This window comes from Pan troglodytes, chromosome 1 (assembly GCF_028858775.2).
Source record: "Pan troglodytes isolate AG18354 chromosome 1, NHGRI_mPanTro3-v2.0_pri, whole genome shotgun sequence".
Taxonomy (NCBI): Eukaryota; Metazoa; Chordata; class Mammalia; order Primates; family Hominidae; genus Pan; species Pan troglodytes.
In genome coordinates, this window is record NC_072398.2 from 42,351,419 (window position 1) to 42,364,665 (window position 13,247).

The following is a 13,247-nucleotide window of genomic DNA, read 5'->3' on the forward strand; positions in this document are numbered from 1 at the left end:
GGAGATTATCCTGGATTATCTGGGTGGGCTCAATCTTATCACACCAGCTGGGTCAGAGAAGTGACCACAGAAGGATCAGAAAAATGCAAGGTTGTGGTTGAAGATGGAGAAAGGGGGTCATGACCCAAGGAATGCAGGAAGCCCCTAGAATTGATAAAGGCAAGGAAACACCCTCCAAAGAGGAATGCAGCCCTGCTGAGACCTGGACTCCAGCCAGCCTAGTGAGACCCTATCATACTCCTGACCTACAGAACAGGAATATCATAAATTTGTGTTGTTTCAAGCCATAAAATTAATATGGCAGAAGCTTTGTTAACAGGAAACTAATACAGCTTCTAAAGATAGCAGAACTCTGACAACTTCCTCTCCTTCTCTCCCTGACTCCCTCCTAGCACCCCTTATTCCTCCTTCTCGGGTTATTGCTTCTAACACCTTCATAAGTGCAGACAAAATAAGTGGATTTCTCTGAAAGCAAACCCCCATGCTGGTTTGTTTTGAGCTGTGATTTTAGAGTGATGAGTAGTGTCTCAAGGCGAGAACCAACCTCAGCAACCCACTGTCATGAAGGGGAGGTCCAGGGCCCGCTGTTCCCAGGAGCTGAGGGTGGAGACATGGTCCTTCTGGCAGCAAAGGGGACAAGCAGGTCTCTCCTCCAGCGGGGAGAGGGATCTGAGTTCCAATCCCACCATGCAACTGTGGCACATCATCCCACCTTCTCAGTCACTTTCCTCACACATAAAACAGCAATCAGCAGCCGCCCCGTACTGTCTCTTGCGGCAGCTCTGAGGGTCACATAAGAAAATGCGGGTGACACAGTGAAGGATGTGCTATTTTCCCATCTGACCCGGAGGGACTGCAATGGGGCAGGTAGCCCAGTTTCTACTTTAGGCTCTGCTGCGGGTCAAGTCATCATGTGGCCCCAGCTCTGGGCTTCAGTCTTCTCATCTGTGCACTGAGAATGGGCCACAGGAACCATGAAGTCTCTTCTAGCTCCGAGGTAGAGCCTTTGGTTTCTGCCTGACCCCTATCACCGCCTCCTGGAGAGTGCCGGTACTACACTAACCTGCTCCCCTGGTATCTTTACCAGGATTTCAACCAAATTCACCAGCACCCCCTCTTCCCTGGACCCTATACCAGCTGGCTTTCGCAGGCTAAAGGTGCCAGCACCTGGTGGTGGCTATGTAGGTCAAAGAATCATATGCCAAAAAGAGCTTGGCTCCTGATTCTGCATTTGGCAAAAGAAGATGGGCTTGAGCCCTTGCAGCCTCCCTGTCCTGCTTTAAGGATGCCCTACACACATCCTGCCCAGGTCCTCACCAATGAGGTGCTGGCTCCTGCTCGCCCAGGAGGCCCTCCGCTCCTCTCCCAGGACCCCCAACCCACACCCTCACCACCCAACAAAACCCCTCTGCACATAGAGGCGGTGGGGGGTAGGGCCTGAGCCCCAGGAAGAAAGAGAAAGAAAAACTCTCAACTATTAAATCTGTTTAGTAAAGACAATTTCGCTCATACAAAACAACAGTTTACAACAATGGAGTGCTGGACACACCATCTGAGACAAGGGAGGCGCTGCAGGCACCCAGCACCTTCCCCCATACACAAAGACGACCCTGGGCGCCCCTCCACCACCTGCCCCTGAGGGAGAGGAAAGGTGAAGTATTCCTGCCACCTCTCCCTCCAAGGGAAGGGGGAGTGGGGGGCCATGGCACAGACAGCCTACCCCAGCTGCTCCTCATCTGTGCTGGGGGAGGCCCCTCCCCTCACCGGCCCCGAAGCTGAGTTGTTTGGGGTGATGGCAAATGGCTGATGGGCAAGGGGGCAAAGTCAGGACATCTTTGGTGCAAAGACTCCCTCTGACCCACCAGGCCACACAATGGAAATCTGAGGGAAGACTTCAAAAGTGGCCCTGCCTTTGCCCACAAGGGGTAGCTGGCTGATGCCCCAGAACCCAGGACAAACACAGGAAATGCAAAAGCTCTGCCAACAGAAGCTGCCCAGGCTCACCTACATGAGCTGGGCGGCGGCCCATGGAGAAATGGCTAAAAATTTAAGGAAAATAAACAAAAATGGGTTAATAATGGCAAGAAGGGGAAGTAGAGAGGTCATTCAGTAGATGAGTGCCTCAGAGGACCTAGGACCAGCACTAAGTGGGGGGAGGGGGGCCCTGGGGGCTGGGGGTCCAGTCTTCCTGATCGCTGTGCCAGTGCCCGGTCACTCCTCTCTGCCTCCCGGAACCCAGCTAATAGAGACAGGCCACAGAGGGCCTGTTTCAGAATCTGGGTGGGCTTCCCAGGCACTTTGGCAGGCTCAGTATGGGCAGGGCAGACCCAAGAAGGGAGAAGGTTCCTAAGCCCCAGCAGGGCCATCTCCCTCTGCAGCCCTGCCTGCCCCTGGCCCCTCAAATGCACGATCCCAGGCACAGATCTGCACACTCATACACACGTGTGCGCACACACACACACACACACATACACTCACTCCTATTTGTCTGGCACACTGGAGATGTCTGAGGGCTCCAAGAGAGGAAGTGCGTGGCATCCTCCTCCAAGGTGGCCTTGAGCTCCCAGAACGCCTGAGCCAGCGGGGACAACCCCAGGCTGTTGTGGAGAAACAGGGAGGGCAGATGGGACAACACAGGGACAATCCCTATGACAGTTTCCACAAATACCCTCTAACAAACCACAAGCCTTTGCAGTATCCAGAGAGGAAGGCGTCTGGTGGAGAGGAGTGGGGCAAGGACAACAAAAGAGGTTTCGTAAAAACTCTAAGTCAAATTACTGATAAAACTGCAAAATGAGCACAGGTTCAAGAGCACCTTGCTCACTTCTCTCCACAGCCTCCCAACCTCCCAGCCTCTCCCACTCTGGGGTGGCCAGAACCAAGGCAGAATTCAGTCACTGATGCAGTTCCAGGCTCCATGCAGCTGAGGAGGAGAGGAGGCAGATGTGGACAGTTCTGTCTCTTCGTTTTAAAAATATATTCCTGTAGAGAGTTATTGCTTGTCCTCCCGTGGGCAGGAGGTCGCGGTGGCTCAGTGGGCCAGAGCCGCAGCCTCCAGGGCCCGAGCTTTCTTCCGCCTCTTCAGCAGCAGAGGGTTGGATGCATCTTCAATCTTTTTTATCTTGATCTGCTCGTAGTCAACGCGCATTGTGGCCAAGGCACTGGTCATCTCCTCCTGGGGGCACGGCAGCACCAGGAAGGGTACAGAGAGAGCCAGAAGACAGGTAGGAGAGACAGCAGAAGAGAGACGTGAGAGACAGAGACAACAAGGGGGCAGGGTGAGGGCGGCAGGGGTGGGAGCAGAGAGAGAAGACGGGCTGGTTAGTGGTCCACGCTGACAACGGCAGCCTCACCCCAGCGCTGGGCAGCAGAGAGCCTGGCTATGGCACTGCTGCTGTTCCCTGAGAGCCCCCCAGTGATCCTGCAGGATAGGAGGAAGAGACTTGGGCCAGGAGTCAGGAAACCTGGGTCCGGTCTGCCCCAACCAGTCACCAGCTGCGTGACCTTGAGCAGACTGCCCCCCGCCTCTGGGCCTCAGTTTCTCTTCTGCAAAATGAGAAGATGATACCAGATGGTCTTTAAGGTCCCATTAGAGACCCAGGGAATAAAAGGATTCTAAGAAACAGCACTGAGTTTGGACAGGAACACAGAATCCTCTGCTCACAACCTGGTCAGCCAGGTGGCCTGGTTGCTGTTCTTGTCATGAAGACACCCCTGGGATGAGAGAGGCAGAATCAAGCTCTCCCCCACCAGCACGACGCCTCACACCTGGGCACTCCCCGCAAGCCGCCCACCCCACCTGGAGCCCCTCTCACCCAGTGGTGCCCCTCACCTTGACATCCTCCCACCGCTCCTTGTCCTCCTTCAGGACCCGGCTGGTGTGCAGTGGGGTTTGAGGGACCTTTGTTGATTGCTGAGAAGAGAGAAAAGGGGTCCGAGTGAGAGCCTGGGGTAGGGTCCTGGCTAAGACTCTGTCCTGTGGAATAGTCCCGTGAGACCCAAGGCTCCCCAGCCTGCCGAGCTTACCATGATCCAAGGGTGGTTCATAAACTCGGTGATGGTCATTCTCTGGGTGGGCTCTGTTTTCAGCAGATTCCGAATGAGCATCTTCACTGTGGGGTGGGACAGGGGGCAGTGACAGCTCAGGGGTCACTCTCCCTGGCCTGCTCCTTTCCCCAGTTTTCATGGGGAAACCAGGTTCAAAGAGGGGGTGCATGGAGGCAGGCTGCCGGAGCAACTGGCCCCAAGGACCATTACGGCTGTACCACTTGATAGGCCCTGCACAGCCCCACAGCCTCGGCCCTGCCTCCAGCCCTCCACACAGGCAAAATGAAGCAGGACGCACCCCGCAGGCGTGGGCATAGGTGCTAACCCACAGTTACACCACGCACATGAGATGGAGGCCCATACATGTGTCTGCGTGTACACACATACACACACACACACGGGCTCTTCCCCTTGTCCTGAAAGCCTGGGTTCTTACCTTCCTCTGATACTTCTGACCATTCTGGGTTGGGAAATTCATACTGGCCCATTCGGATGCGAGTCTTCATGCCCGGAGAGATGGCAAGGCCGTGGTTGGAGTAGAAGGGGGGATACCCACACAGCCTGCATCAACAGGAGGAAGGAAGTGGGAGACAGAACAGCTGTTACTTAGTGGCCCTGTACCAGGAACAGGATGAGAAACAGGCTCTTCTCCTTGTAAAGGTCACAGAGAAATCAGGGCTTATTGACACAGGCACAATATACAAAGTCAAGCCCGGGGCCCGGGAATCCAGCATAGCAAGTATCTAAGGCGCACACTTTCCAGCCCATGAGCTGGTTTACACCCGCCACTTAGCTATCGGAACTGAGAGAAGGGGCACGCAGGGGACTCCCCTGTAGAAAGGGGAATGCTAACGTCTGCCTCTTCCTCTTGTCCTGGAGAAGTACAGGCCGCCCCGACTCCCTGCCCCACCCAGCCCCCTCCCCAGCACACTCACAGGATGTACATGATGACACCCAGGGACCACATGTCACAGGACTTGTCATACTTCTCTGGACCCAGCACTTCTGGAGCTGCAAATCAAAGGTCAACATGGGTGGGCCGGCCCTCAGAACCCTGTGATCCACTCAGTTTTTCTGTGAAAGATGCTCCCCATCCCAACCTTTCAGCATGAGGTGGCAGCAGTTGGGGCACAGAAGGAAGAGCCAAAGCCCAGCCCAGGGACTGGAACAGAACATCCTCCTCCATGAGGAACCTGGAACTAGGATCTTAAGATTCTAAAAATCCTGAACTGCAGGAGACTTTCAGACCCATGCTGTTCATTTAATTTCACAGATGCTCTGAACATGCTTTGAAAGCTTCTTCCATGCCAATCAGCTGTGGCTCCAGAACAAGACCTGAGTCCAGACTCCACGGAGAATCTGATGGAAACCATGGCTCTTCTCAGAAAGATCCCAGCAGATCCTTTCCTACAATTCCTCAACTGTAGCTTCGCTCTGACAAGCCCTACTTCTCAGCAGGTCCCAGCAGAACCAGCACCAGAAGGGGCCATACAGACACAACCCTCCTAGGATTTGCGGCCCCCCAGATAGCCAAGAGGAGGGGCTGAGAAAAGTTCTGGGAAAAACCTAGGTCCCTGGGCCCCCTGTGGACTTACCCACATAGTATGGTGTATAACAAGGAGTGGTCAAAGAGTTGTGGCTGGTGGTTTCCTTGGCAAAGCCAAAGTCAGTGAGTTTCAGGATGGCGTTGGGCCTTTTGGAGGTGTATAAGAGATTCTCAGGCTACAGAAAGAGAGACAGAAAAATAGCAACCCTGCTGGACCTGGGAGGGGCTATCAGAAACGAAAAGGATCCTGGTTCCTCCCTTCCTCTACTCATCCAGCAACCATTTGCCTATCCTGGGCACTGCCCACTACGAGGAGTGGCAGCTCTCTATGGGCAGGTGCCTGCCTCTGCAGGATTTCCAGAGTGCCTGGAGATAACAGACTGACACACAGAACCCGCAGTAAACACCACAGGAACAGAGAAACCAAGAGTGTGACTGGGGGGTTCTGCCTGAGGAGAACCACAGGGCTGAGTGGGGCCAGAGAATGCTTCACTACTGGGTTTAGGGGTTTGCCCATGGGCAGAGAGGGCAAGGCCCTACAAGGCAGAGAATGGCATGCTCAGGAACCAGGCAGCAAGGATGCAGGGTGGCCTGGCAACCATCTCTGGGGTGGCCATGGCCCCTTTGTTGCCCCCCACAGCACTCGGGCTCAGGGTTATGAACAGCTGGCACCTTGACATCCCGATGGGCAATGTTGATTGAATGCAGATACTGGATGGCCTCACCAATGCTCTTCATGATTTCGGATGCTTCTGTAGAGGGGAGGGAAGAGTGAGTGGGAAAGAAAGTCACAAAGACACATCATTAGGCTTGAAAACCCAGTGCACCGGGTCCCACCTCTGTGCAGCCTGAGGCTCCCCACAGCCACCACCCACCCCAGAAACAAAGCCACCAGGAGCTGCCCTGGTCAGCTGAGGCACCCCTTGCAGCATGCTGGAGGGGGCAGCAGCCTCAGCACCCTTCCCCAAGAGCAGGCACTGCAAAGCCCCCCTTCAGACCCCCACTGCCCTGCCTGCCTGCACGTGCTCCCACAACAGACCCTTTCTACCTCTTTCTGTGAATGCCTGGTCTCCTCGATCCTGGATTCGGCTAAAGAGTTCTCCACCGTCCAAACTGAAATGAAGCCACAGTGAGATCCAGAGAACACAACAGCCCGCCGCCACTCTCCACTGCCCCCCAAAAAATCAAGTGTTTACATTCCAGGCTTCAGGCCCATCCCCGGGCTGTCCTCAGAGGGCAAGGTGCCTGAGTGAGGAGTGGGAACAGGCTGGGCCGGGACTAGAACAGTGGCTGCTTACCATTCCATGACAATCAGCAGGCACTTCCTCCCTGCGTACAGATTCTCGTACACATCCACGATCCGTACGATGTGCGGGCACTGGGAGGCCCGCCAGTGCAGCTCCACCTCCCTGCGGGCCTTGGGGCAGTCCTGAAGCATCTGCAGGCCAAACAGCTTTCTGAGTAACTGCGCTGTCACATGGGCCTGCTCTAAGCCCCTGGCCCGCATGCCCTGACATCGCCACCGACATACCACAAACCCCCCACTCCTGCTGGCCCCCCACTACCAGCCCCCTTGGCACATTTCCTGAGGCCTCTGCAGTTCCTTATCTGCTCTATATGAAATCTCACGATGACTCTCTTGGGGCCTTGACAGCTACACTGAGATCAGCCCTCAGGCCATTCGGTCCAGCTTAGACCTGTCTCCAGCTTAGGCCATAAAGTCTACTGTGGAAGGCAGGCAGCACTCAGGTACTGGGAAGCAGGGGGTGAAGGGGCTTCGGGGAGAAAGGCAGACTGAGAAAAACCAATACAGTATTGGAAAGGGGGCTAGAGAGAAGAGAGACTCCAGAGTCCATAGGAAAAGGCCCCTCAGCAATTACTCAGACCCAGCACAACAAATCCAGAGCAATATTCTCTCTACCTCTGTAGTTGACTTCAACCTGGCAACAGATGGCCTTGGAAGTCAGCCGGATGCCAGTATGAATCCAGTTATTACTAGATTTCCAAGCTTGAGCAAGTTACTTAACTCGTCGAACCTCACTGACGCCCCTTCTTCTCCCTGGACCAGTTGGCTAGGGGTATTAAAGGAGGCTGGCTTCTCACCAGCCTCAGGGGTTCAATCTTGACCTGTCTAAGCCAGTCTCATTAATTCCAGTCCCTTTGCTAGTGACTGGCTTGGGAACAAGCCTACAACTCAACTGGCCAAGAGCCTTGTAAGAAATCTGCTGCCGGGCACGGTGGCTCGTGCCTGTAATCCCAGCACTTTGGGAGGCCGAGGCAGGCAGATCACGAGGTCAGGAGATCAAGACCATCCTGGCTAACATGGTGAAACCCCGTCCCTACTAACAATACAAAAAAAATTAGCCAGGCGTGGTGGCAGGCGCCTGTAGCCCCAACTACTCAGGAGGCTGAGGCAGGAGAATGGCGTGAACCCTGAGAGGTGGAGCTTGCAGCGAGCCGAGATCACGCCACTGCACTCCAGCCTGGGCAACAGAGCAAGACTCCATCTCAAAAAAAAAAGAAATCTGCTAAGAGGTTTCTTAAATGGAGCACAAGAAACCTACATCATCTCTCCTGCATATGGCACCTGGGACCATGACAGTCACATTATTACCAGTAAGGGGGGCCTAAGAGGATAAACCAATGCACTAAGGAAGGCAACCAGGAGAAATGGCAATCACCTGGATCCTCGCTGCCATCACCATGGATCCCTCAGTACTTCTTTTTGACAAGATAATAAACTCTTCTTACTGTTTAAGCTGCTTTTCATGAAATTGTCTATTGCTTGGAGCCGAAAGCATCCTGATCTACCCTTCCTTTGTAAAGTGGGGATGGATAATGGCTTCTGTTTCACAGATTTGTTGTGAGGATTAAATGAAATATTTCCACAAAGCACCTCACAGAGTATCTGACATGCACTCACTAATAGCTGTCATTTTTATCACCAATTGTCTAAGTGCAAGCGCAGGTGCCAAAATAATTAAGACAAGGACACTCACAGATTTAGCATCTTCATGGGAAGTCAAGATGAGCCCTACACAGTCCACACTCCAACTGCTTTGGACATTCAGAGGGCTGGGGTGTCCAAGAGACATGCTGGGAAGGAAATGGACAGGCAGAGGGAAGGCATGCAGGCAGAGGGAAACGTGGGAAGCAGGTGCTGACTGACCGAGATGGAGTGGAGCTGGGGTGATACAGCAGGGAGGCCTAAGAACCTGCTGGAAAGTGTCTGAAGCTTGCAAATAAGATCAGATGGCCATGATGGAGCCAGCTTGCAGAGGGAAGGGAAGGGCAAACGAGCATTTCCAACAAGAATGCTGGCATACATTTATGCTATGGCCCATGATATGTTGGGTTTTTCCTAACTGTACATTTGCCATTTTACAGGATGGGGAAGCTGAGGCTCAGAGAAGTAGCATGCCCAAGGCTAAGTTTCTGAGAAAAGGCAGAGCCAAGGTTGGAATCCAGGCCTGGTAGACTCCAAAGACCAAGTCTTTCCACCACACCACCCAGCTTTTAGAGGAGGCTGGAAGCCAAGATTTCTCAGACTGACTTTGCAGAGGCAATTCCCCAAACAGGTGACTAGAAGGAATCAATGACTAGATAACTTGGTCTCTCCCATGGAGTAACAGGTGGCCAGAGCCAATAGTTGCAGGAGGCAAGGTTCCCAGGAGGTCACACTGCCACCTTGTGGCCATATGAGGACACCGCATGGGTCTTGAGTTCTGCCACTTTCAACATCATTAGGGTTTGTTTGTTTGTTTCTGAGACAGGGTCTCGCTCTGTTGCCCAGGCTGGAGTGCAGTGGCACAATCTTGGCTCACTGTAACCTCCGCCTCCCGGGTTCAAACAATTCTCCCACTTCAGCCTCCTGAGTAGCTGGGATTACAGGTGTGAGCCACCACGTCTGGCTAATTTTTTGGTATTTTTAGTAGAGACCGGGTTTCGCCATGTTGGCCAGGCTGGTCTCGAACTCCTGGTCTCAAGTGATACCCCACCTTGGCCTCCCAATGTGCTGGGATTACAGGTGTGAGCCACCATGCCCAGCCTTCAACTTCATTCATTTGGATGTACCAGGAAAAAAGTTTACTTTCCCATGCTCTAAGGGGAGCAAGAGAAGGCACTGGCCAATTTCCTTTGTATATAATTCAATCCAGCAAGCATTTACTGAGCTCCTACTATGGGCCATGCATTGCACTGAATGTCAAAACCAAATAGAGCAGTCCTGATCTGGAAAAGCCTAGGCTAGTGGGGAGCAGAAGAAGATATGAGGGGATACACAGAAAATCCTTAAAATCCAGTGAGATTACATGCTGTAAGAGTGCTAAATTCAAAGGGTTCAGGAGGAACAAGGTTTCCAGAGCAGCCAAGCAGAAAGAACCTCGATCGCCCCCTACAGGCACACAGGAACTGGAGCCCAGAGGAGAAGAATCAAAGTTGTCAGATTTACTCAGAAGCAATGCCTGGTTGTAGAGTTACAATCAGGGAAGACTTGGCCCAGTCTGAAATTTGTCAATTTCTTCTTGCACAGCCTCACAGAGAGGTCTACCTTTCAGAGCCTGTGCCACATGCATTTAGGAGCGATGATACCTGCCTAGCCTCCCCCTCATATAAACATTATGAGCATCTAATGAAATAATACCTCTAAAAGTGCTTTATTATCAGAAAGGCATTCATCACTGTCAACCAGTACCATTAATGCCACAGTACAGGGGGGTTCCTCCGTCACCACTGAGTTGAGCTTGGAGCATGTGGATGTAACCAGCACAAGTTATCACCAAGATTGTAGGCTGGGTTTCTGTCTTCAGCCCAGTGACGACCACCAGGACATCTGCCAACCAGAGCTGTGCTAAGTGAGGATGCACCAAGATCCAAATCTAAATGCATGCTCCTTAGCACCCCCTGAATTCCAAGCGCTCACTGCAACTTCCGCACTTTCTGCCCTAAACACATTAGGAGTGCGTGGCACAAGGCAAAGGAGAGTTTGTGCAAGAAGGGCTAGGTTCACATCACACTTCCAGACTTGCACAAACTCTCTACCCATTAGAGGAGACGGATGTAGCACAGTGAACCTAGGCTTTGCAATCGCATGCATTTTGAATCCCAGTTTTGCACTTCCTAGCTTGTGTCACGCAAGCCCACCTATCTTTCTGGAAAGGGTTTCCTCATCTGTAAAATTAGATTCAACTTCGTGAAATAATATCCTTGAAGGTGCTTCAGAAACTCTATATAGGGTAGTTTTCACTTTGAAAAAATTTACCGTTTTGCATATTTATGCCTTATCTGCCCAACCTAACTGAGTTTCTAATGGGCAAGATCTAATTTGATTTCTGTTTACTCCCTCCCCTCTTCCTTCCCCCACCTAGTGGTTAGGAACTTCTGAGCTAACACCCCCTCATTCTGTTGCTTCTTCTCCCTACTAAACTCTCTCCCCCAGTGACTGAGGGTGAGCTGTCCTTTCCATCCTGAAATAAATTGGAAAAGGTAGTATTTTAAATTTCTTAGAGAAACTTAGCAAGAATTTCCCATGAAAACTGGTCATTGCACATCCTGCATTTGTATTCCAGAACTTAAATTAAATTTAACAAAAAAAAAAAAAAGACTGGTCATTGACATCCATCCAGGCACATGTTTATCAGAAATCCCTGACTGGATAGGAAAATCAACCCAAGCAATGAAAGCCCTTCAGATGGGCAAGGCAGGCTGGCTGACGTCCTGGGGGCACAGCCCTGAAGTGCCAAAGTGGCTCTGTGGACAAGTGTGGAGCGCAGAAGGCCTGGAGAGAGGAAACCAAGAATGTGCTAATCTGGAGTACAGGGCTAAGTAAAGAACAGCAGGGGAGGTGGCCTGCACTCCAAGCCAAAGAAGAGACAGGGAAGGAAAGCAGGACTCCTAGGGCACTGCCAGAGGCCACCAGCAGAGCGAGGCGGCAGGTCCACCCAGAAGCCAAGGCCCCCGCTCCTTGGGCATGGGCATGGCCATGGGCATGGCCATGGGCAGTGAAGGCCAACAGGCCCTGAACCACGCTCTGAGTACTGGAGACTAGAAGAAGGAAGGGTCTTCCCACTAAAAAGCCACAGATCATTAGTCAAGGAATGCCTGGAGGAATTGTGAAATATTTTAAGCCCAAACTAAGCCCCGGTCCAACACTGTGACTCACCTCAGCCCCACACAGTTTGTGCCTGAAATTCTCTTACACGTAGAAAAGGTTAATGATTGCGTGTGCTCAGCTGCAACGCAACAGGCAAGGCCCCCGGCCAACTGTGGCAGGGGCAGGGGGCCAAGCCACAGAGCCCATTGCCTGGGAAGGAAGCTCTAGGACAGCGGCAGTGAGGGAGCTGCGGGAGCTGCCTAAATACAGTCCCATGCCTCTCTGTCTCTTCCAGAACCTGAGGGGAAGAAGGACAGGACCCCTCCCCCTATTCAAGGTATGCATGGTTCCCCTCATCTCCTCCTGCGAGTCTGCCATTGTGGAGCCACATGGAAAGACTCAGGAGTGGTCAGCATTAGAAGCCTGGCTAAGCCAGAGGACAGGAAAGCAGCCGGCACCCAGGGCCTGATGTGCCACTCGTCAGCAAGGTGGACATGAAGACAAGACTGGGAAGGAGCAGACCCCAGGCCCTCAGAAGGACCCCCTTCACAAGCGCCACTGCTCACTAGCTATGTGAACTGGGAAAAGTTTCCAACCCCTTTGTGCCTTGGTTCCCTTATCCATTAATAGGACAGTAATAGTCCCCACCTCATGGGCTTGCTATACGAGATGAGTTAATAGATGTGCATGATGTAAATAACTAAGAATAACGCTTGGCACGTAATAAGTACTGCATCCGTGTTTGCTATTATTATTCTGCTCCCCACTCCCCATGTGTTGGAGTCCCACTGGGGTGGGCAACTGGGATTCCATTACACCCATTTCAATGAAGGTGTTATTAATAGCTCTGGGCACTGGACAGACGGGGGACCCCAGGACACGGGGAGGAAAGCAGGCTGTGGCATCCCAGCCCTGTACACTCCCTCACTACACCACCTAAGCTGGGCGCATGTAATGAGACAAGGAAGACATCCCTACCCAAGACAGACTCTGATTCAGCGCCAAGAGCGATGCAAAAGGCTGATTCTGGCACCAAGTGTGTTGTGGGTGTGTGGTGCGGTATGTGTTGTCAAACAAGACCTCCTCTTCACTCCCAGGAGGCAGCTGGGGGTCGGGGGAAAGCCACGTGTGTCATACACTAACCCATCGTGCCTCCAGGCCAGGGCCTCCCACTCTGGTTCCTGGACCACCGGCGCCTCTGCTGCACCACATGGAGGGTGGCTGGCCTGGGTGCTCTGAGGGGTGTAAAGGAAAGAGGACTCGGGAGGGCAGCTGCTGCAGGTGAGCCTCAGCAACCTCTTAGCAAGGTGCTGGAGCAGGCTGCAGGCCGAGGGGGGCTGGCAGTGCTCTGTGCTAAATGGCTGCTAAGTACTGTTGGCCCTTGAACAACCCAGGTTTGAACTGCGTGGATCCATTTATACAGGGATTTTCTTCCACTTCTGCCAGCCCTGCAGCAGCAAGACCAACCCTTCCTCTTCCTCCTCCTCTTCCTCAGCCTACTCAAAGTGATTTTCTTAACGATGCTTATTTTCTTTAGCTTATTTTATTCAAGAATAAAGATAT

At 52.7% G+C, this 13,247-nt stretch overlaps 1 protein-coding gene across 2 annotated transcripts in view; it reads right to left on the bottom strand.

Annotated features, from left to right (window-relative positions):
• Positions 1–1,472: 1,472 nt before the first annotated feature.
• MAPKAPK2 (MAPK activated protein kinase 2) overlaps positions 1,473–13,247 on the bottom strand; it is a 49,496-nt gene continuing 37,721 nt past the window's right edge. The window contains exons 2-10 of one of the 2 annotated variants that reach the window (XM_001164988.8): positions 6,892–7,031; positions 6,642–6,706; positions 6,266–6,345; positions 5,643–5,769; positions 4,983–5,058; positions 4,484–4,608; positions 4,027–4,112; positions 3,833–3,913; positions 1,473–3,175 (exon numbers count right to left, since the gene is read on the bottom strand). In XM_001164988.8, the coding sequence (XP_001164988.1) occupies positions 3,032–3,175; positions 3,833–3,913; positions 4,027–4,112; positions 4,484–4,608; positions 4,983–5,058; positions 5,643–5,769; positions 6,266–6,345; positions 6,642–6,706; positions 6,892–7,031 (924 nt within the window). In that variant the 3' untranslated portion in view covers positions 1,473–3,031. Of the gene's footprint in view, positions 3,176–3,832; positions 3,914–4,026; positions 4,113–4,483; positions 4,609–4,982; positions 5,059–5,642; positions 5,770–6,265; positions 6,346–6,632; positions 6,707–6,891; positions 7,032–13,247 lie in introns of both variants that reach the window. The other variant, XM_016937493.4, reaches the window with a different exon arrangement.